At 40.5% G+C, this 22518-nt stretch overlaps 1 protein-coding gene across 11 annotated transcripts in view; it reads left to right on the top strand.

The window, feature by feature from the left end:
• Window positions 1-15189, top strand: part of ARL13B (ARF like GTPase 13B) — an 80404-nt gene extending 65215 nt beyond the window's left edge. For 2 of the 11 annotated variants that reach the window (XM_073305584.2, XM_073305509.2), the window contains 6 exons: window positions 1176-1407; window positions 1951-2067; window positions 2694-2785; window positions 3282-3350; window positions 4413-4453; window positions 12822-15189. In XM_073305584.2, the coding sequence (XP_073161685.2) occupies window positions 1176-1407; window positions 1951-2067; window positions 2694-2785; window positions 3282-3350; window positions 4413-4453; window positions 12822-12870 (600 nt within the window). In that variant the 3' untranslated portion in view covers window positions 12871-15189. Of the gene's footprint in view, window positions 1-1175; window positions 1408-1950; window positions 2069-2532; window positions 2625-2693; window positions 2786-3281; window positions 3351-4412; window positions 4454-12821 lie in introns of those variants that run through there. The other 9 variants (XM_073305517.2, XM_073305535.2, XM_078848061.1 and 6 more) reach the window with 9 other exon arrangements.
• The last annotated feature ends 7329 nt before the right edge of the window (window positions 15190-22518 follow it).

Raw genomic sequence — 22518 nt, 5'->3', positions numbered from 1 at the left:
ATCTTAGTACCGGTTTAAGAAAAATATTTTGTTTGCCATGCAGTTTACTGCAGAATTTTCAGAATAAACTGTTGCAGTGTTCAGAAGAAGCCATTTTCGGTTTCCCATTTAATTGGAATCAGCTTCATTCACTCTTTTTTTTTTTTTTTTTTAAATTTTTGTTGCAAAAGTGGGGTTTTATTTTGGCTTTATGGGAGCTGTTTCAACCATGTGCCCCGGTCATATAGGGTCCATCCCTTACTTAACCGTACAGACTTGCGGCATAATACAGTATTTTTGGTTGGTTTAGAGCTGTTGGAATGGTGTGTTAGTTATGAAACATGAAAACTGTATAAATAGTTTTCTTCAGACACATCCTTTTAATTCAAATAGTCATCAGATTCATATTTGGTGTACCATATTTTTCTTTTTTAATTTAAGATATTGTGCTTATAGAAAAAATAGTGAGCTCTGATAAATGTAAATAATCAAGGCTTGGTCCTACTCTCCAGTACAAGCATCCACACGATCATATCGTGTAAAGTCAGCTATGTGCACAATGACAGATTTCACAGGATCCTACAGTACTGCACATCTGTGGGGCGGGGGGAGAAGAAGAGTGCTACAAGTGCTGCAGAGCTGCTGATTATGTGAAACTTATAGAGCAGATACTCTATCAAGTCTGCATTACGTAATCAGTGTTCCACCAAGACAAAATGGTGATTTGCAAGGTATTTCAAAAGGTGTGTGTTTTTCAAAACAAAATAAACGAATAGAAATTGAAGTTAGTAAAAGTTTTTAATTCTCTGGCTTGGGGTATTGACGCTATTTGTACTTTTATCTTTTTCTCGCATGGCATTTAAAAAAAGTAAAAAGAATGAAAACACATTTTGGTCATGAAGCTGTATGCAGCCATTCCTCCCTAAACTGGTTACCGCTCAGAAATCTAAAATCACTTCTAGAGCTTTTAGTTGTTCATTTTTCTAGGTTAAATCTTGAGCAGCATCTTGTGAACCTTGGGGTTTTATTTCCTCTTTTGCACATTCTTGAAACTTGTTAATTATGCTACACATGAAATTTTTTTTTAAAAATGGTCTCTGTGTCTTACCCCCCTGTGTTTAGGATCCTATTCCTATCTTTTTAGAGCAGTCTCTGACACTAAATATTAAGATGATGTCTTGTATTACTTTTGCTAGAATGAAAAAAGAATTGAACAAGAGAAGAGGCAGAGGATGGAGATTGAAAAAGATGCCATTGCCTTGAAACCTAAAGCAGAGCAGGAACAAATGGACACACAGAGCCTGACCAGTAGCTGTAGCCAAAAAACAAATGATTATAGACTGATAGAAACATACAAATCTGCACTCGCACAGCAATTGGAGCATGAAGAAGAGGGTGACCAACAAACCTCAGAATGCCTTGATTCAGGTGATAACTCCAATTTGAATATAGCCACTTACTGTCTTAACTACCATTGTTATATTTAATTTGATTCTTATTTTTCACCCAACTCTTCCCTGTGTCTGTATGACTTTGTGCATGCCACAACACAAATAACTGAAAGATACAAATGCACAATTATGTTACTGTACAGAGGAATGTCATAATTCAACCAAGAATTAGTGTATTCATCAGTCTTATCCAGTTACAATCGACCCATTTTTACCAGTACCTTCAAATCCATACCACACCTTGCATTAATATCAATGAGTTGTACTCACCTATCTAAAGACAAACTTTGGATCTTACATGTACATACATGATTATTTACAGTAATAAGGTTTAAAAGTCAGTTGTGTGTGTTATATATCATGTCAGGACTGCTGTTCATTGCATACAGAATGAAAATACGTAGAGCAGTCCATCCCAATGCTTATAGTCATCAAAAGGACACATCTGTATAGTATAGTAGAGTTCATTCTTAACAGTAAATGTGTGGTCCATGAACTATTGTCTTTCCATTTGTTGTAGATACCAGTAAAAAGAAAACAAAGAAACTGAAGTTAAAAAGGAGTCACAGGGTGGAACCAGTCAATGCAGAGGAAGCTGTTCCCAAAAATCCGACCCCACCTCCACCTCTTCCACCAGGTGAGTTAAATACCTTGTGGTAATAAGTGTGCCAGTTCATGAAAGCTGGGCCCTTAAAAGACTTGGCTTTTTAAACATGCAGAGAAAAACCGTTTTCACCCAGGATTATGCCATCATAGTTTGATTAGTTTCTTTTGAGAATTGCCCATGTAGATCCCCACTTTTATGAGGCTGTTGAGCACTATCATTCTGTCAGTAGGCTTTGCCTAAGTCTCTCAACTCACAAGGGCAAGCTAACCTGCAGGGTATATTTGCTCAGTTCCTAGTTAGGGGTTGGGAAAATTGACCAGCATGGCTGTAGAAGAGTAATATATACTATGCTTCAATAATTCCCCATTTAGATGTAATTTATTTGGTATAACTACATATATCAATAATAACCCTTTATAAATTGTTAATATTACTTAAATGTAACGTGTGACCATTCTGATTTCTTGCTCGTCATATTGTGAGCTTCTTTAATAGGAACAGCTGGAGAAAACGCACAATCACTTGCTTTCCAGAAAGCCAAAAGAAGGCCCAGTGACATCCTTCCAAGAAAGCTCATAATGTGCTGAGTAAGAAAAATCTGATTATTAATATGTAAAGCTGCCAGTAGAAAACTTAATCTTTTGAACTCCTCACAGATCTTGGAAATCATGCACCTTGGTATAACTTGAACATTACTTCTATGACAGGAAAAAAAAAAATGATGGTACCTACAGCAATTAACAGGCAGGTACAAAAATATTTCAGAGATGATTTAGATATCTTGTCTTACAAATGGCTAGTGTCCTGATTTTCAGGATGATCTGCTTCTCCTATCTGATTGAAGTACACTGTTCTTCCAGCTTTTAATTTGGGTAACTTTTTCAGTAACTACATCTATTGATGGAATCTCTTACAGTGTATGCAGTTAGTATTAGATTGAAAGTGTAAAACTGGGGAAACAGGGAAAGTGTTTTGTCTGTTGCATTAACAAAAGTTCAAGAAAATTCAGTAAGTGCAACTCTCTAAAATATTAAGATATTTTTCACTGCTGCTTTACGTTGCATTTTAAATAATATTTTGTTTTCAGTGGATTCACTAATACACCATATATAAAGTATTCCTTCCCCCACCTCCTAATACTTTCTTGTCTCCTGAGGAGAAAGATTCCCCCTCCCTCCCAGCTTTTCTTCAGAGCCAAATATTTTGACAGTGGTACTTTTTTTAATGTGTTTGTTTTTCTTTAGTTGGCTGGGGAACCCCCAAAGTTAATAGACTTCGAAAACTTGAACCTCTTGGTGAAACCCGTCATACTGGTAATTTTTTTAAAAAAAGAGCACTATTCGTTGTTCTCTTATACATTCGTTCCATTCTTCACCTTTTTATTTCTTTAATACCTTCAACCAAAAACTAACCCTTTGCTTGTTGAAAGCATCTTTTAGATTTTAAGTTCTTTTTTTTTAATGTGTGTTCTCTTTATTTCCTTTTCCCCCAATAGGAGTTCAAAGCATGTTGTGTCATAAATCATTTGAGGATGTTTGTACAATAGCATACACCTACCTCTTATGATATACCATATAATACTGCAGTAACAGGGCCCATCCCTAAACATTTCAAAATCAAACACTTTTTTTTACTTCATAGTAGTCTAAAACTTTTTTAAAACTTAGAAGTAAATCAAGTATACATTTCAGTTTTCCATATGTATTGGCAACATCCTGAATGTGAGGAACTATAATTTGACAGTTCCAAAATATTTTAAAACAAAACTGCATTTAATTTAAAAAAAAAAAAAAAAGGTAACTTGTTATGGGCATCATCCATGTGTACTGTGGCATAGATCTGGATACATTTTATTGCCAGAATGAAAATTAAAGGCATCTGTGCACCTTTGAATTAGATAGCTTACACTGTAATAGGAAAAGTCCCTGTAAACTGCAAATGCTGGGAGGATTAAGCTTAGTAACTTGTATTAAAATGTAGGAGATTCCTGGTTTTAACTTTTCCTCCTTGAGCTGAATTATTATTTCTCTTAATTCTAATAACAATTTAAATATTTATTTAGGGCAGAAATAATTTCAGTATTCTTTGTTTGCATAAAACATCTCCTTTTATGGCAGACCCTGCAAGAGATGTTTTCTATATTGTCTGGTATTACAGCTTGTTCCCAGTGCCATACAGAGGCTTTTATAACGTACGTTATTTTTCTTACATGTTAGTGTTTTTTCAAATTCTGATCAAATGGATATAAGTGAAATGAGATTTTAAAAGAAAAAATTTACTTTCTACAGGAGACACTGTTACGTGCAATAAAAGAAGTAATCTGTAGTTTATATTAATCAAATCTTATCATAAAACAATCTTACTCTTCTTTTAAGGAGTTTAAAGAGAAGAAAGAGAAAGAAAAGCCAGAAAAGAGGTAGGGAGGGGAGGGAAGGGAAGGGGTCATATTCTTTGCTTACATCTGATTTGCTCATAAGTGAGACTTTCTGGTTTGTGGCTAGAGCACGGGACTGGAAATCGAGACCGAAGCTCTATTCCCAGCTCTGCCACTAGTTGTGTGTGACCTTTGACAAGTCACCTAACCTCTGTATTCCTCAGTTTTACCATCTGTAAAATTGTGATAATACTTTAAAAGCACTTTGAGATCCTTGAATGAAAGATGCTTTGAGAGGAACTCCTATTGACTGGAGGTATCCATTGAAGATTATGGGAGTTTGGATCTAAGCAAGGGCAAAAACATTGTTTACCCTTGTTCTCAGGGATTTATTTAACTAGTGCAAAATTTTCCCAGTAACTAACTCTGTGAAACAACTTCTTAAATCCTAGAGCAATGAAATCCATTTTGTTTTGTGATTTCAGGTCCTTTTGTCCCCAGCTATACATAATATTTGCTGAAGTTTAAAAATTGAAGTTCTTCTTCGGGTATGTTAGTGTGACTCCCACTTTAGGCATTCTGGTGCATGAGATCACATGGTTAACAGTGTCTGTTGGGGCTACCATGGTCCCTGTGCTGCCTCATGCTCCCATGCTAGGGCATAAAGGGCGGAACGGCTGTGACCGTCCTTCAGTTCCTTCTTTTTGCCTATGGCAGCAAGACGGAACCTGGTGAATGTTCAACCCACTTTTAAATCATTTCTTTTCAACCAACTTTGTGAAGAAATCTTTACTTTCATGCTCCCGTCATTGAACATTTTTTTAAAAAGCTACCATCTAGCCCTCTCCTCTGTACTTTGCACTAACAAAGTACTCTCATGGCAGATTCCAAACCTTCACAGTTTAATCCCTTCCCAACCTGTGACGGATTCATCCCTGTTTTGATAGGTATAGTTGATGTCTATTCTGTCTGAGGGAGAACCATATTCCTAATAGGTGTTCAGTATCCAAATGCTTCTCCCCAGGGACTCTCAAGTCTAGGGATGCATGACTGAAGCTACACCTACTTGAGCAATCCATGAGGCAGAGGAGATGACCACCTCCAAAGAGCAACTGAAAGAGTTATCATTAGGTAGTGCTCTGTTGAGCAGACACCATATCATACTCCTGGGGGAATTTTGCACCACTGCACATGCACAGAATTCATGTCCCCTGCAGATTTCTTTGCTTCCCTGCAGAAAAATGACTTTCTGATGGTGAAGCAAAGGGAAGCCACAAGAGTGGTCATGCAACCCTCTCCAGCAGTATGTTCTGGGTGCCCAGGGCAGCCAGCAGAATGGTAAATCACTGTGAGGCAGGAGGCTGGACTGGGAAAGACCTGGCTGGTGTCTCCTGCCCTGCGCTGGGCTCAGTTGGTAGTCCCAGCTGGGCTGGACAGAACTTCCTCTTCCCCTGAGCAGCATTCAGAGTTGGTCAGACCCACCCCTAGATTTCTCCCCAGGCTGCAGGAAGCTCTGCAACTGCCCCTGCTTCTTGCACCCGTCGCTCCTCAGCTGCAGGGGGAAGGATCACTGTCCAGAACCCCCCATGCTGAGCCCCACTCCCCCTGCACCTGGACCAACCTGCCAAGTCACCCGGACCCAGATCTCCACCCCACCGAGCCCCAGCTAGCTGCACCTGGATTCCCCACCTGTGAGCCCCACTCCCCACAGTATCTGAACCCCCACACTCAGACCCCCTGCCAAACTCTATCTCCCCCACCCCTAGACACTCACTGAGCTCCAACCACCTTCACCTGGACTCCCCTGCAGAGTCGCATTACCCTTGCACCCAGAACCCCCCAACAAACCCCAGTGCATCCAGATCCCGTCCTGCACCCGGATCCATCTCTGAGCTGCCTGCACCCAGATTGCCCCATACTGAACCCTCTTCACCCACACCTGAATGCCCCTACACTAAGTCCTTCCACACTTGGATCCTGTCGGGCCGAGCCTGCCTGCCCACACCTCGCGCACCTGGGACAGAGGGGCAGGGCCTTGGGGTGGTTCTGAGGCAGGCCCGGTCCTTGTGCTGTGTCAGGGTTGGGTGCAGCCTTACTGCTGAGTCCATGGCCTGGGGGGAGAGGGAAGGGCAGTGGAAGAGCTGCAGAGTGATCGCCCATCTCGGTGCAGCCAGTGGCTTGTGCTCCTCAGTGCCATGCTGGAGCCTCCACGTTTATTTGACACATAAAATGTGTAGAAGTTTGCAGAATTTTAAAATATTGTATGCAGAATTTTAATTTTTTTGGCGCAGAATGCCCTCAGGAGTAATATCACAAAGTCCAGTAATGAAAGAATGGCAGGAAAGATGATGCCAAAATTGGCACTGGTTATATTGACATTGACCAAGTCCTTCAGTACCGGTCACCACTGCATTGATGCCAGTGTTGACAACCCCATCTTTGGCAGCGGCGCCTCTGGCTCAGACAGTGTCATCATTGGAGCCAGCACTGGTGCACCAACAGAGCGGTGAGACCAAAAGAAAGTGGAGCTCAAACACAGCTCTGAGCATCAGGAGACACCATCCCATAGGGAGGAGAAGCATCTTCACTCCTCCAAGGTCAAAGAGTCTGAGGAAGGAGCAAAATGCAGTAAACTAGTATCAATGAAGGCACCAGCACCAACCACCCTGCCAATTACAAGCCCTATGTATGCTTTCTCAACTGTTGAGATCCCCTCTGGGGACATCATTTGTATCAGGGTAGTACCCAGCACCAGAACTGGATCTGAGCCCTTACTCCATGGCACTGTCATTTGAAGGGTCTTACTCTTCACCATCTCTGGTTTACGCCTGCTCCATGGTGTTGAGCAGAGATGGTTCTCTACTTTCTGAGAGCCAACCCTACAGCTTGTACCAGAGATCCCTCTCTCAGGGCACTGCTGCAAAGGAGGTATGAGTGGCATTGGGCCAACAGCTGCAACTGGCCAGTACCTGTATAACACGTCGCCCTGGCCACGCTGGCCTGAATGGGGGCTGCCATCTCAGGTGTCTCACAGCAGCTTTCCCTCTTGTACCTCCAGGAAGAGGAGGACTACAGGCTCCCTTGTGACATCACTACCCAGACCACCAACATCAGAGGTAGAAAAGTCAAAACTCAACAAAGGCAAGCCCAAGAACAAACACCCCCAAAAACTGGACTTTTATGGGTGCAAAGTCTACTCATCTGCCTGACTGCAAGTCTGTGTGGCAAACTAAGACGAGTTGTTTGCCAGATGTAATTTCCTGACATGCAAAAACAGTTTCTAGAACAGCTCTGTGGGCAGCCATAGATGCCTCTGGTATGGCCACAGTTGTGACCATGGCTCTTGATATCTGAAATACCAAAGGAGATCCAAGACACCATATAGGACCACCTGCTCGAGGGAATGAGCTCTTCAGCAAAAGAACGGACAAAGCACTCCAGTAATTGAAAAATTTAAGGGCCACCCTGGGGTCACTAGGGATTTATACACTACCCCCTCTAGGAAGCCCTACAAATATCAGCCTGAACAGAGAGACAGGAGGCTCACCCCTGTTTTTAGGGTAGATATCGGGTCTACCCACCGCAGAAACCATTGCAATACTTGAGATCATTTGCCTCCTCCATCGCCCCCATCACCCTAGCAGCTAAACAGCAGATTTGACAGGAATGTCAGGAACCACCTCAGAAATGATCAGGAGACAGCAGCCATCTTAAGAAGCCACATTGCCTGTTCCATCGGGCTTGGTCTGATATCGCTTCAGACAAGTGGGTGTTGAACATCATTGCCCATGGCTATCCCATTCATTTCCATATCTTCCCCCCTACCTATTTCCCTTTCTCATCCATCTTCAGTACTGAAGTTTCTCAAAGTGTTATTACATACTTACTCATAGGTCAGAAAACCTACCCCCTGCCTGGGAACTCAGTATAGTCCCCCCGAGGCTCATAGAGTTTCCATTTTATTCTCTCTCAGAATGCTCTTGCATCACTTTGCTCTGAATACTGTCTTCCTAGTGTTCTCACTTCACCTAGATGAGTGAGGGAGCTTCAAACACATATGGCTGATTCTATCCATACAACATTCCGTAGCGAAAAGGTGGTGCTGATACCCCTGCCCTCCCCCCATAAGTTGCTTCCTTAGTTGAAATTCTGAGACTGCCTTAAGCAATCAGCATTCCAGTTTTCTTCCCAAAGCCATACTGAACTGTGAGAAAAGAAATTACATACACTAGAGGTATTCAGGAGTTTACTTTATTATGTTTCGAGGACTGAGCTGTTCAGACGGTCACCCTGTCTATATCTAGTCACAGCCAGGGTTTTCTAAAGGCCATGTTGCAGGTAATGAAGGATATAGCAATGTAGCTGTGTTCCCAGTTGGATGTTGTACCTCTTCCAACAAACTGCAAAGCATGCTAAACCGGAGCATAAGCAGCAGTCCACCACTTGCTTCACAAGTATGCCAATATCGGAGATCTGTACGGCAGCAACAAGTAACCTCCTTTGTCAAACACGGTGCCTTGTAGTCAGCAGCTAGATCAGGTGGAAAGGTCGGGAGAGCAGTTCTACAGTCGCTGTTGGACTGATACAGTTGAAACTCTTCATCTCCACCATCCTAAGGGGATACAGCATGCCAGTCACCTGCAGTGTGATCTGCACTGACAAACTCAAAGAAGAAAGGTTACTTAACAGACAGTTACTGCAAGTTCCTTTAAGATGAGGTAGTCAGTGTGGATCTCACAACCTGCTCTCCATCCCTGTTTTTCACAGTCTTGAGCTAGCCCAGGCTTTGAATTGCAAGGGAACTGGGGAGAGTTGCAGGTGCTGCACCCTTTATGTCCTCTCATAAGAGTACAAGGAGGCAATGGACACTGCTTTTCAAATAATCCCATCTCATGCACATGAGGTACATGCACACCTACAGTGGGATCCACACAAACTGCAATATCTCAAAGAACCACAATTACTGTAGGATGAGAGAATTCTTTTTGCGGGTGCTCTACTCAGGCCTGGTCTGCACTGGGGTGGTGGTGGGGGGTTTGATCTAAGTTACGCAACTTCACCTACGTGAAGAACGTAGCTGAAGTCTATGTACTTAGATCTACTTACCGCTGTGGTTGGTCAACAGCTGATGCTCCCCCGTTGACTCCGCCTGCGCCTCTCACTCTGGTGGAGTACCAGAGTCAATGGGAGAGCGCTCGGCGGTCGATTTATCACATTTAGACTAGATACGATAAATCGACCCCCCGCTGGATCGATCGCTGCCAGTCAATCCTCCTGGTAATGTAGACAAGCCCTTAGAGTAGTTCTGGGGCCTTTTAGCCAAGAAAAATCCACTGAAAATAACCAATTTGTTAAACTTCAAACAGCATCTCGTACTCATGCACAGTCATAACTTTATAACATGTTTTTTTACCCAAGTCACTTGTAAAGAATGTATTATAAAAATTTTTGATAGGTCAATAAAGCAAGCACATCATATGGGAATCTAAAGCCTCCATCCCCTTAAATGTGACTTCTGTGGCTTTAGTTTCTGTCTATGCTCATGAAATACCACAAGTGCTCCCTTAGTATTCCTATTCACTTTTGTGTGAATCTATGTTAGTAAGAGTAGGAGAGTAATTTGAAGTATTTGTATCTATCTTTTTAAAAATGTTGGACTATTTCTAGATGTGTAGTAGACACATAGTACAGTGATGGCAATATAGAGAGATCTAAAAATCAGTACTGTGTACTATGCAGTAAAAGAAACCTGCAAGGCTCTGGTTATAATGCTGTTTGAGTGTTATCAGAGAATAAAATTTTTACTTACCGCTGTTGACTTACTATAGTAACATACAGTAAACATGATGATCAGGTTATTTAGGATCTGAATCTTATCATTCTTCCATCGTTCTTTGTGGAGAGTTGTATGAAGGATGTTTAGGCAGAGCCAACAGGCAGTATAGCCAGTTATATGAAACTTTAATTAAGCAATTATTTTAACTAAAGTTTGAAACTTTGCCAACTATGCAAGTTACTGTAGCACAACACTTGTAAATGAATGTCACATTATTCCTGATGAAGGATGTATTTGCATAAATCATCTCCTATTTTATCTGCAGGAGCTTAAATTGCCTTCCAAACCCAATCTTCTTAAAATTCCTTTTTAGTTACACTTAGTGAGAGGCTGACTATAACAGAAGCCTCTCAAAAGCTTTCATTTACCCTGTTAGGATTCAAAATGGTTCTGTCAATGTTGTGCTCCTGATTCTCTTCTCACCACTGCTGTAAAATGGTAGTAACTCAATGAATTTACATCAGTGTAAAACTAGTCTTCAGTAACCGATCTTATCCTAAGTACAATGGGGAAAAATAAAACCCTGATCTTGCTAACATGTATACATGTACTTAAGGAGTAAGACCTGAATTTACTTGCCTTTGTTAGTTCTAGATCCTAAAAACTGCTTCACCACAGGTCATTATATTTATAGATAAAAACTCTTGTAAAGGCATATCTTTTTAATGTGAATTGGAATATATATTCAATGTTGTGAGTTTAAAAAAAATTTGAAAATTTGCAATGGCAAGCTATAATTGGTTTAAGATTTACAGTTCCATTGTCAATACTACTGAAATTGAGATTCAAAGGGTTCAAAAAGTTGCTTGTACATTTTCCTGTTTTCCACCTGTTTCTTGTTACCAACCATTCTTGACACTTTATTTTATTTTTAATATTTTGCATATACTAATTCGCATGCAAGTTTGTAAAAATAACTGTTTATGTAAGGCAGGATCTCTTTCCTTGTTTTGTCATGCTTGTAACTTGGTGCTGGAAAGCAAATTTTCACACCTGAAAACCCATTGCTGGCAGCAAACGCATTGCACTGATGGCTAAAAATGATTACAATATCCGATTCAGAGGGCTAGCATGATTATTATAAGAACTAAAATATAAGTGGTTTCAGATTTTTGGACACATACTCACTTAGAGGAGAATAAAAGAAGAGTTTTCAGTCAAATTCTATCAAATTTTATGTATGTAATTCATTAAACGGCACAGTTGAAAACTACAAACATTGAGGAGCAATGCCATTTTGACCACACCAGCAATTCTAATTTTTATACCTTCTTCTTGCAAGGTCTGGGTAGCACTTGCCAATTTCTGTCACCTATGAATTATTATTAATTTTTATTATTATTTTAAGTGGTGTTATCTATTCAGTTCTGTCTTCTTCAGAATGTGCAGTGTTCAGCATGTTTCCAGGACTTTACATAGCTGAGACCAGAAGATCTGGTCTATGCATCTTCCTGAAGGAACTGAGCAGTTCCTCCAAGGAAAGAGAAACAAAATAAAGCCTAGCCATGTAATCTAACCACCATATATTGATTTTTTTTTTAGTTATTGTTTCCAAGTTACTCTTACAATCCATTAGTAGGCTTACTCCAAAGTACTGATTTCTTAATATGTATTGTTCAATGACTTGGAGATTTTGAGCAAAACAACCACCAAGATGAGTGATTTTTAACCTGGACACTGTAAACATGATTACCCTATAATAGAAGTTATATGAGCAAGGAAACATAATAATCAAGCATAAAATAACTGCCATTTTTAATTCATATGAAATATTTATATCTTACCAGAGCAACATGGCATACCTGTAATTTGCCATAATTTTAGGTCACCCAATCAAGTCATTCGATCATTCGAGCATGTCTATGTGAGTTGTGATCCTATGTCAATATGGTCAGAAAATGAAAAATGAACTTGGTAATAGCAGCACATGTTTATGAAGTTATTTTTATTGGTGATGTTTAGACCAAGAAAGCAGAAATACACACGCACGCTGTAGTGTCAAAATTAAAGATTGGGGTCTACATTTTCCAAAGTAATTAGTGATTTCGGATACCTTAATGTCTGGCTGCCCAAATTGAGACACCACTAGAACACTGGATTTTCAGAGAGTGGCCATTCAGTACTTTCTGAAAATCCGGCCCTGTTAAGGTGTGTGAAGTCAAGTGCCCAGAATCACTGGTCATTTTTGAAAAATTAGGCCTAATTTTCTTTACTAGAAGAGGAGTCCCTGTCCCTGATTTTGCAGTTGCATAATTGCTAGACTTAGTCAGGCCTGTATATGCCTGCAGTATTCAACAGTGCTGTGTTTGGATGTTTTTCTAAATGGTTGGTCCTACAAACACTTTTTATCGGGTATAATGCTTAATAATGTGATTAACCCCATTTAAATCAATAGTACTACTAGCATTAGTAAATGCTACACAGGGTAGTAATTGTTTGCAGGATCTGGCCCTAAAATTGTGGTCTGCCTGGTTTTTAAAGCAGCAAGAATTCAACAGAATTAATCTGTCCTTTTGAAAAAGATGATGTAAATTCGATTCTAACATGTTTTTTTCTGGTATGTTGTTTATGTAGATTTCTATGGAAAGCCGCTACCTCCATTGACTATACGGCAGAGACCTAACAGCGACACCCATGATGTCATTTCTTAACCAGATCACATTCTACATTTTTAACTTAATCACAAAATTATAACAATTTTTCCTACTTGGATACTGTTTAAAGAGTTGCTGTGAGATGAGACAATAAGAACCCATTTTCTTTTCTGCCACGGGTTTGTTCTACTGGACTGGATTGATGAGATTTTCTACTTGGCTTATTAGTTACTGTTCACATTCTCACCAGCTCTTCTTCAGGGGTTAACAGGGACATGGAGAACAGAAATGTTTGAGAGCACTTGCAGGCACGTGGAATTTGGGATCAGGTTAGTACTGTTGGGTTTCATATTGGGGTTTACTTGCCAGACTATATAGCTATAACCCTGAAGAAAAACACCTTCAAGACCAAATGCAAATGGATTGGGTGTGCACATCAAGACTGTCATTCATATGTTGTGTAGTAATCCATATCTCTACAGCTAATAATTTTAAGGCATTTTGTAAGATGTGTGCATGTTGGAGTGAATATAGAGAATTATATGCTACAAACGTTAACTATATTTTTATAATTTTTTCTAATATTTTATTTGGGAATTTGATTTAACATTAATGCCTGTTACTCGCCATCAAAATGGTGTCTAGAAAGTGTTAAAAATTTGTTGATAGCTTTACCCATATGAATATATTGACTTTTATGTTTACTTTATAATAGCAATACATTTTGGTTGGGATTTATGTCACCAGTTGCCCTAATTATTCATATATTGCCCTTCTCCCAGTCTCTGGGGTTTTTAAGATAAACGGATTTTACACATAATTATGGTATTTGAATGGACTGTCTAAAAGTTTTCTTCTTATGGATCATTTTTTTGTTAAATGGGAGTTGATATGCATAGTAAATATGTTTTCAAATATCTTAATTGAATATTATATTATGTGCTATAAGATAGAATCGCACACAATTGAAATTTTGAACTCATTTCAACTAAGAATTCTGGTGAAAAATCAAATCAGTTAGCATACATGTCTGTTTAATGTGTTCTATAAAACACTAAAAATGTCATATTGAAAATGTAAAAAGCAGAGATTTTTAAGCCAATGTAATGAGCCTAATTCTAACCTTCCAATTAATGTGCCCCTCTCATATTTATTTTTTTAAAAGGGAGTGGTGTGTTGGAGGAGAGAATTGGATTTACTGTACTTCAAATGTTTTGATATAAGTTTGTATTCTGTTACATTTGGGAGAATAATTTCTATACCATATGTGTACGTATAATTTTACTACTTAGTTGCTGGTGACTGGAAAACCTTCCCTACAACGTTATAGTGAGGTTGAAAGCATTTGTGAAAAAAGCACAGGTCCTAAATCAAAGGTTTTTGGAATAGGCAGGCAATGGTGACTTTCTATTACGCTACCAGCTTCCCATCATCTCATACTAGCAAAAAACACTAGGCCGTGATAATGCAGTGAAATATATTCATCAGCTACCTTAACATTTGAAAGCATTGCATGAGGTTTTAGCCACATGACTCTTGTTAAAGTCAATGGGAGTGACAGCTAAAACCCCACACAATTCTTTTGAAATGTAACCCTTACTTAATGGTTTAAAATATTAGTTTGTTTTAACTAAAGCAAAACCGTCACTAACATTAAGGATGTGTATTGCATTGGGAAGAGAGAGAACTCAAATTCAGTGAGTAATGGGTATGTATAAAACCATTTGAATGTGACTGGAAATAGCAGGAGAATACTTCCCTGGTAGTGGTAACAGGGTCTGGTATGGAGACAGGGTTCTGTTTTGAGTAAATAATGATACTATTGTGATGTACTTTGGCTTGCTTTCAATAAACATGTCTTAATATTTAGCATTCTTTCCTTAAAAGTTTACACGCATAATCCCATTAATCTTACCATGTCATACACATACATGTAATTAGTTACCTTGTCATACACATTCCTTTGGTTTGAGGGGTCTATGTACTGTAGTTTGACACTTTTTTCAGTTTCATCTTGACCTTTGAGTTTTTTCTTTATCTATATGCAAAACAAATTAAATTAATGAAAGTCTTTGTTTCTCTTTTTAAAGTGCAACTAAAAAGAAAGCTGGCATGGAAATTAAATGAGAAACTGAAACTTAAAACAATGATATTTCTCATATTCAAAATTTGTTTCTACTGTTAAATTTATATTGTTATGAGACCAAATTACTAGAAATATTTTTCATACAGTTTTATATATGAAAGTGTACTGTAATTGACAGCATTGTTTTTCTCATTATTTTATACTACATCAGCTTTTTATTTGTTGACGGTCACTGTGTATAGAATAAAACTAATGTACAGCATCTAAGTGTTTTCTTTATTATATATTAAATACTTTTGGGGGGCAAGTACAGAAGAACCTCATGAATTCTTATTAATGACTGTGGGAACCATTTTGCAATTTGCATTGCTAAATACCATGAATTAGTGAGAGAGTGAACAAATTAAAAAACAAACAAAAAAAAAACCCAGCCACAATAAGTACTTCATGTATTTTGACAGTTATAGATTTATATTTATATTTGTCGTATATTATAAAAAAATACTATTTTAAATACTTCTTGAGGCCTCACTAGTGCACTTAACTATTAATCTTTGAGTCAGTAGGAGGTACTACCAGATTTGAGCAAACTATAAAATTGGGCTAGTGAAGTTCTGTATTTGTCTTAAATTGTGTGTTTGAGATTTTATCCTTGTGCATTTATCAATGTATTCAACTCTTAAGAGCACTTGCTCTTAAATATATGGATGATTTGCACATGCAACTGTTCTCTTAGATAAAGTCGCTATCTATGTAACATTTTAACTTCTTTATGGGACATGCGAAAAGATAGGTGAGAGAAGACCCCCACATAGCTTCATAACATATGGGAAATAGTGGCTGCAAATGCTAGATTAATGTTAAAATATAATTAATGATTCAAAAGGCAAATCAATCTTTTTCTTTAACTCCTTTCACCCTGTTCCAAATAAGGGAAGGGGAGGAGGACACAAAGTTTACTGAAATACACTAAAAAAAATTAAGCAAATAATATTTAGAACTTTGTGTTCTAAAAGTGCAGTGCAATCATTAAAGCTTCACGTTGTCTACAGCCACATTTTTCTGATTTATCATTTTTCATGTACATTTACAATAAGTGAGAGAACCCCACACTTAACATGGGAGCAGGAGAAAACTGGATCTGAAATAATGGATACTCATAACATTAGACACCTCACCCTGTTGCAGCCGTTTATGGTGGCTAAAGGGGACAAAGAAATCTACAGAGGTCCCAGAAGATTTCACACAGGGTGAGAACTGCAAAAGGCAATTGTAGATAGTTGTGAAATCAAGAGGATGTTGGGGGTGTCAGTTGCAAAGGCTGCAGCATTGCAGAGATTCTGAACAGCACTCTGCCCCATAAGACAGCATGAGGAGGCTTGGGGTAACTTAGACAGCCCTGTAGGATTTAAAGCCATCTTAGCCCCCACCCCTTTGGGCTGTGGTTCTGTGCTGGGCTTCTTAGAGGCACTGCACAGAATCTTACCATTGAAAGGTACACACAATGATAACTTTACCAGCTGGAGATTATTCTGTACTTGTTTTTCTTCTCTCTCTCCATCACAAACATATATATATATTTTTTGGCCTGAAAGCCGTGCTTCTTGGCCTAGTGATGCCACTTCAGACAGCGATGATGTTCAGTATGATAACTTCAGGGTGCTTCGTTGCTAACTTTGTGATAACTGTCTCCTTGGCTGCCACCTTTGGAGTTCATTCAGCTCAGGATACTGTTGTTTCCTCAAAAGGAAACACCATCCTAAATTATTTCAATAGAAATGCCATTAATGAGATTCATAGAAGTGACTAGAAAGCTAATAATAAAAGTTTCCATTAGGGCAGAGACATGTTCAAGTTTTTTTTTTTTTCCCTGCTGTTTGGATACACTTTGCTATCTTACCTAAGATCACATTGGCACTTACTAGAGGGTGATCTGTACTCCACAACAAACTCCTTTAGGAAAATAATGCACTGTGGCAAGCTGCAAAGCACTGCCTGCTCCCCAGTGAATATGGTGCTGACTTCACTCCCCTTGCACTGGTTGTGAGGAAAGATTATAGGATTGTGACTGTTTCACACAGTAACACCCCCCACCAACTGTCATAAAAATGGATTGATCTCTAACTGGGAAACTGTAGCGTGAGATTTTCGAAAGCACTCAGCATTGGCCTAACATTGACTTCAGCTTGAGTAGAGTTAGACAGATGCTGGGCACTTTTGAAAGTCACATACCTAGGATGTTTATATAAACTAAACTGTTTGTGCTTGGTTGACTGCAGTGTCCCGTATGGCCTCTATTTTGAATTTCCTCTCTTCTTGAGAAGTGGAAATCCAGACGCTCGGGTTAGAAGTCCTATTACTTTTAAAATTTGGCATAAGTTTATATGAAATGGATGTTTGTGCTCCAGATTTCTAAAATAAATATCCATGCTTCAGCTCAGCATTTATTCTGTATAGAGACAATCATAGGCACCGACTTCCCCTCTGCCCCATGGATGCTCTGCCCACCCGTGCACCACCCTCATCCTGCCTCAATTTCACCCCCTTCCCCCAAGTCCCTTCCCCTGCCCTGCCTCTTTACCACCTCCTCCTCCGAGCGCCCTGGATCCCCACTCCTCCCCCTCCCTCCCGGAAAGTCCTAAGCACTGCCAAACAGCCATTAGGCAGCGGGTGGGAAGCTCTGGGAGGCAGTGGAGCAGGGACACGGTGCGCTCAGGAGAGATGGAGGGGTGGGGGCAGGGGAGCTTGGCTGCCGGCGGTGCAGAGCCCCTGCTAATTTTTCCCCTTCGGTGCTCCAGCCCCACAACACCCACGGAGTCAGCACCTATGGAGACAATGTTGAGTCACTTATCTATCAGCCTGGCCCACTACTGGAGCATGAATGCTCACATTTTATTAAAGTTATCAGTTTAGAGCCAGATTTATTCATTCTTGTATGAATGGCCAAATAGTTTTCTGTGCCAAAAAATACTGTAATGCTTGAGAAAATGAGGTGCCTCTCACTCTTGACCGCTAACGTCTGCTTTACACATCTATTTCTGTATTTTCCTGTTCCTTGGAATGTGGCATATTTTGCAGGCTTCTTGGAAATTGTTTCCTAATCGGCCTTCCCCGGATACAGTGTACTATTGCACATAAGCAGTATCTCAAAATTTATCTAGCCCCAACACATTCATTATTCAGTGGGAGGAAGAAATATCTTGAAACTTTCAGCAACTTCCCCATCACGGGCTCTAGGAGGATAGCATTTATTTACATGATCTTGTAATTTTAAATTTTGGATAGCTTTCAACTAAAGCTTTAAATTTGCTACCCGCTGCAATCAAGATATGTTGGATATGATTCAGACTTTCAGTAACATCTGCTGGACTCTTGCTAAATCTAACCTCATCTGACCATCCAGGACCATGCCCACCTGCAGGTGTTATACCTAACATTGAAGGCCTGTGTCTTAGCTTGTAAAGGAGAAACACCAAGGTCCCAGCATTCTACTTTGCTTCAGGGGGAAGAAGAGAAACCCCACAACCCTTGCAGCTGGACTGTGCAGAGGTAAAGAAATCTGCACTGGCACAATGTCATGCCTTCTTTGGAGAGCATGGGAGTACTCTCTGAGGATTCAGGTGCACAGTTACGGAGGGGTGGCACTGCCTTTGGTATTTTTGAATGTTGACCTCTCTCTAGTCCAAGATATCTGGGCTTGTGCCCCTCTTTCTGAAAATGCTAGAGGCTTTTGAGAGCTAGTCCACCTCGCTTCTGCTTCCCTGAAATGGAGCCCGGAATCTTGAAAGAAGCTAGTTTGATTTCTAGTCATTGTAGGGGACATTGTTTAACTTTTCATCCAAAGTAACCCCCCCTAATCAGTTCTGCAGATAACTTACTGTACTGTTTATGGTGTAGAAACTGTTAGTATTAATAGCTGTGGCTTGGTTTTTCAAAAATTGCAGAGCTCAACTTCCACTGCAGTCCATGGGCCACCAAAGGTTCTGCTAAAAAGTTAATTAGTAAGATTCCAAAAAGTCTATTTTTATAAAGCAAAAGTAATGTATTTTAACCAAATTGCCTTTCTAACATCCTGAGAACTGTGCTGCAGACTTCCTGGTTTCTGCCACAGTGAGTGACATTAGCAGCACCACACACTAATGGGCTGGTAAATGTTTAGAGTGGGATGGTTCTTTCAAAATGTTTATGGTATTTGTTTGATAAGTAAGGTAAACAGGAGATCAGTTCTGGCATCAATTATTGGCTTTAATGGAGTTACAATGCAAAGAACTTGGCCCTGTATGTTTCACCATGAGTATTTTTATCCACGTTCAGTATCTTACAGAAGTTGGCATTTAATTAAAAAAAAAAAATCCCCAGACCTTTTGCAGTTGATATTTGAGAGTGTATATATAAAGCTTTATTTTGACTTCTGTCTCTTTCTCTGGGGCTTGGTTTGACTAATCTTAGACAAGCTTCTAAATTTGGTGACAATATTTTGTAGGAGGCATGCTCTTAGTTTTTTTATAAAGCTAGCCTCACTAATGAAAAAGATGAAAATAAAGGAATTCATTGTGAAAGTAATAAATTTGAAGGCCAAGTACTGTACCAGACGAATTCAGCTCTTTAAAAATAGATAGGATTGATTTTAAGAGGACTTGTTTAACCTATACTATTTAGTATTTCCATCTTGCTTGTTCTTGTTGGTTGATTTTTTTTTTTCCCCCTGAGGCTGGATTATCAACATACTGAAAACATCCTGGATTTTCTGGTAAATGGGTTGTATTTTTTTTTTTTTTTGGCTTGGTATCTGTAACCAGCACTCATTTTAATGTACAGTAGAACCTCAGACTTCTACTCTCAGAGAACATTTCAGAGTTACGAACAATCTCCATTCCCAACATGTTTGTAATTCTGAATTTTGAGCTAGGGTTGGACTAGATGACCTCCTGAGGTCTCTCCTAACCCTAATCTTCTAGTATTCTATGAACAAGATGTTATAGTTCTTTCAAAAGTTTACAGCTGAACATTGACTTAATACAGCTTTGAAACTTTACTATGCAGAAGAAAAGTGCTGCTTTATCTTTTTTTTTAAGTAGTTTACGTTTAACACAGTACTGTACTGTACTTGCTTTTTTTATTTTTGCCTGCTGCCCCATGGTATACTTCTGGTTCCAAATGAGATGTGTGGTTGACTGGTCAGTTTGTAACTCTGAGGTTCTACTCTACACTATCTCATGAAACACCAGAAATGGAAGCTGAGCTGTGGCAATGTGAGGCCAGAAACTTCAAAGGGCTAGGAGCTTTCCTAGGTCTGATTGGCCATGAGATAAGGCCTCAACCTCACATTATTCTGTGTGCTCCCTTGCCATCGCTACTTGCACCATGTCAATGTAGGATGTTAGTAGCCACTTATTTTTGCAAGAGACAGGTCTTTTAAAGTTATAGGGCTGAGGTTGCCACCATGATCCCCCAGTCGCTAGGATTGCTGCTGAAGGGCCCTCTGTTCCCAAGAGGATCTGGTGCCACTGAGGGAATCAACAGAAGCAGACACAAATGAAGCTATTCAGGGAGACACCACAGAGTGAGAGCCAGGTTCCAGAGGTATTTTTGGAGGAGGATAGTGGAGGAGGCAGGATTGCATATTGTGGGGAGATGTGTTGCCAACTTACCGACTTTGTCACTAGATTTAATGACTGTTTGGTTTCCTTAGTGAGAAAATAAGTGTTGAAGTGACCACTGACAAATCTAGTGACTTTTACTGCCAATTACAGTGACACTCAGAGAAAGAAGTCACCAATATGTATAGTCACAAAATCATTCACAAGCAGCTCAATAGTGTTAATAAAATCCATTCCATGCTCCTCTTACGACATTCTGTTGCACACTACATCATTGTCATTACAGCTCACTTGAGCATGTCCTTGGAAGGAAGCACATTCTAGGGCTCCTTGGGCTGATATCACTATAATCTGCAGGTGAGGAAAAGAAGTTTGTGGAGGCCAATTAAATACTTTGCTAAAGCCAGACGCACTTTGGAGACAGCAGCACATTAGCTAGGGCTTGTTTTTACCCAAATGTGTTCTTTCTTTGTAGTAGATAGTACACTCTGTGATGCAGGGAAAGATGCCTAATGAAGCAGGCTGGGAGGGGGAGGCAGGTTAGCCAGTGAGGAGAGCCCCATGGCTGGAAGATGGGGTGGGATGAGACTGGACACTGTGCCCCCAGGAATTAAGCCCTTACTACAGGATCAAAGGTGAAGCTAGCCTGATTTCAGTTCCCCTTTACTCCTTCCCTTGGCTTGGCCGGGGGTTAGCTGCCCAGCTGTTCTGAGAAATGAAATCCTGGAAGCAGGGGGGAAGGGGTCCAGCTAACGGATTTTTGTTTTTAAATCTACTTTCTTGGCTTTCTGCAGGGCCGAGCGAAGGTCCTCTTACCCCTTGTTCTGGGCCCTCCCTTTCACTAACCTGTCTGCTCAAATCCAGGCTGGCAAGAAAGGGAGGCTCATCTGAAATTAACCAACCCTGGCCTCCGCTGAAATTAACCAGCGCTGCAGTGTACAATGTGCCCTTTACCATGAGCAGAGGGCGCCCTCCTGGTGATGACAGCCTACTGTTTCAGAGTAACAGCCGTGTTAGTCTGTATCCGCGAAAAGAACAGGAGTACTTGTGGCACCTTAGAGACTAACCAATTTATTTGAGCATAAGCTTTCGTGAGCTACAGCTCACTTCATCGGATGCATACTGTTGTTGCTTCTGGTGTGCAACACAACGTAGTAAGAGGAGCATGGAATAGATTTTATTAACACTGTTGAGCTGCTTGTGAATGATTTTGTGACTATACTCACCTGTGTGTGTGTGTATATCATTCTCTGTTGAATTTTCTGGAAGTTTTTCTGTGACATTTTTGACTCTTTTTGAGTGCTTCAACAGCTACATCTAGCGACCTTTCAGGGTTTGTCTGGTGATTTCCTGCTCTGTGGAGTTGGCAATCGCGACTGATGGATTGAGGTGGTGGAGAGGGAGCGTCTTTGCCTGTCGGGTGGGGAATTCCTCCTCATGTGACTTTGGAGGGAGAGGGGAAACTGCCCTGTGACAGGTTTCAGAGTAACAGCCGCGTTAGTCTGTAGTTGCAAAAAGAAAAGGAGTACTTGTGGCACCGTAGAGACTAACACATTTATTTGAGCATGAGCTTTCGAGAGCTACAGCTTCATCCGATGAAGTGAGCTGTAGCTCACGAAAGCTTATGCTCAAATAAATTGGTTAGTCTCTACGGTGCCCCCAGTCCTCCTTTTCTGTTTGCCCTGTGAAAATGAGCGTGGCAGATTTCGAGAGCAGGACTGAGCGTTGCTGTGAGGTGCCGCTTTCTGCGAGCAAGGGCAGCAGCTTGGCTCGGGCTGATGACACGCGACCGGGCAGCTGCGTGTGCAAGGGCGCCAGGAGGGGAGGCGGTCAGTGAGAGGGCCTGTCAATCCGCCTGGGCAGCTCGGTGCTCCCGCCTCAGCAGCGCACCGCAGCGGCCTTTCTCGTGGCCGGCCCAGCTCCAGCAGCAGCGAGGTGGCGCCGCAGCCCTTGAGCGAGCTCAGCTGAGCGCCCGGCCCGGCCCGGCTGCG

Source organism: Lepidochelys kempii, chromosome 1, assembly GCF_965140285.1.
Source record: "Lepidochelys kempii isolate rLepKem1 chromosome 1, rLepKem1.hap1, whole genome shotgun sequence".
In the NCBI taxonomy this organism is placed as follows: Eukaryota; Metazoa; Chordata; order Testudines; family Cheloniidae; genus Lepidochelys; species Lepidochelys kempii.
Note: the sequence above shows the minus strand (reverse complement) of the source record. Positions and strands in the feature narration are given on the sequence as shown.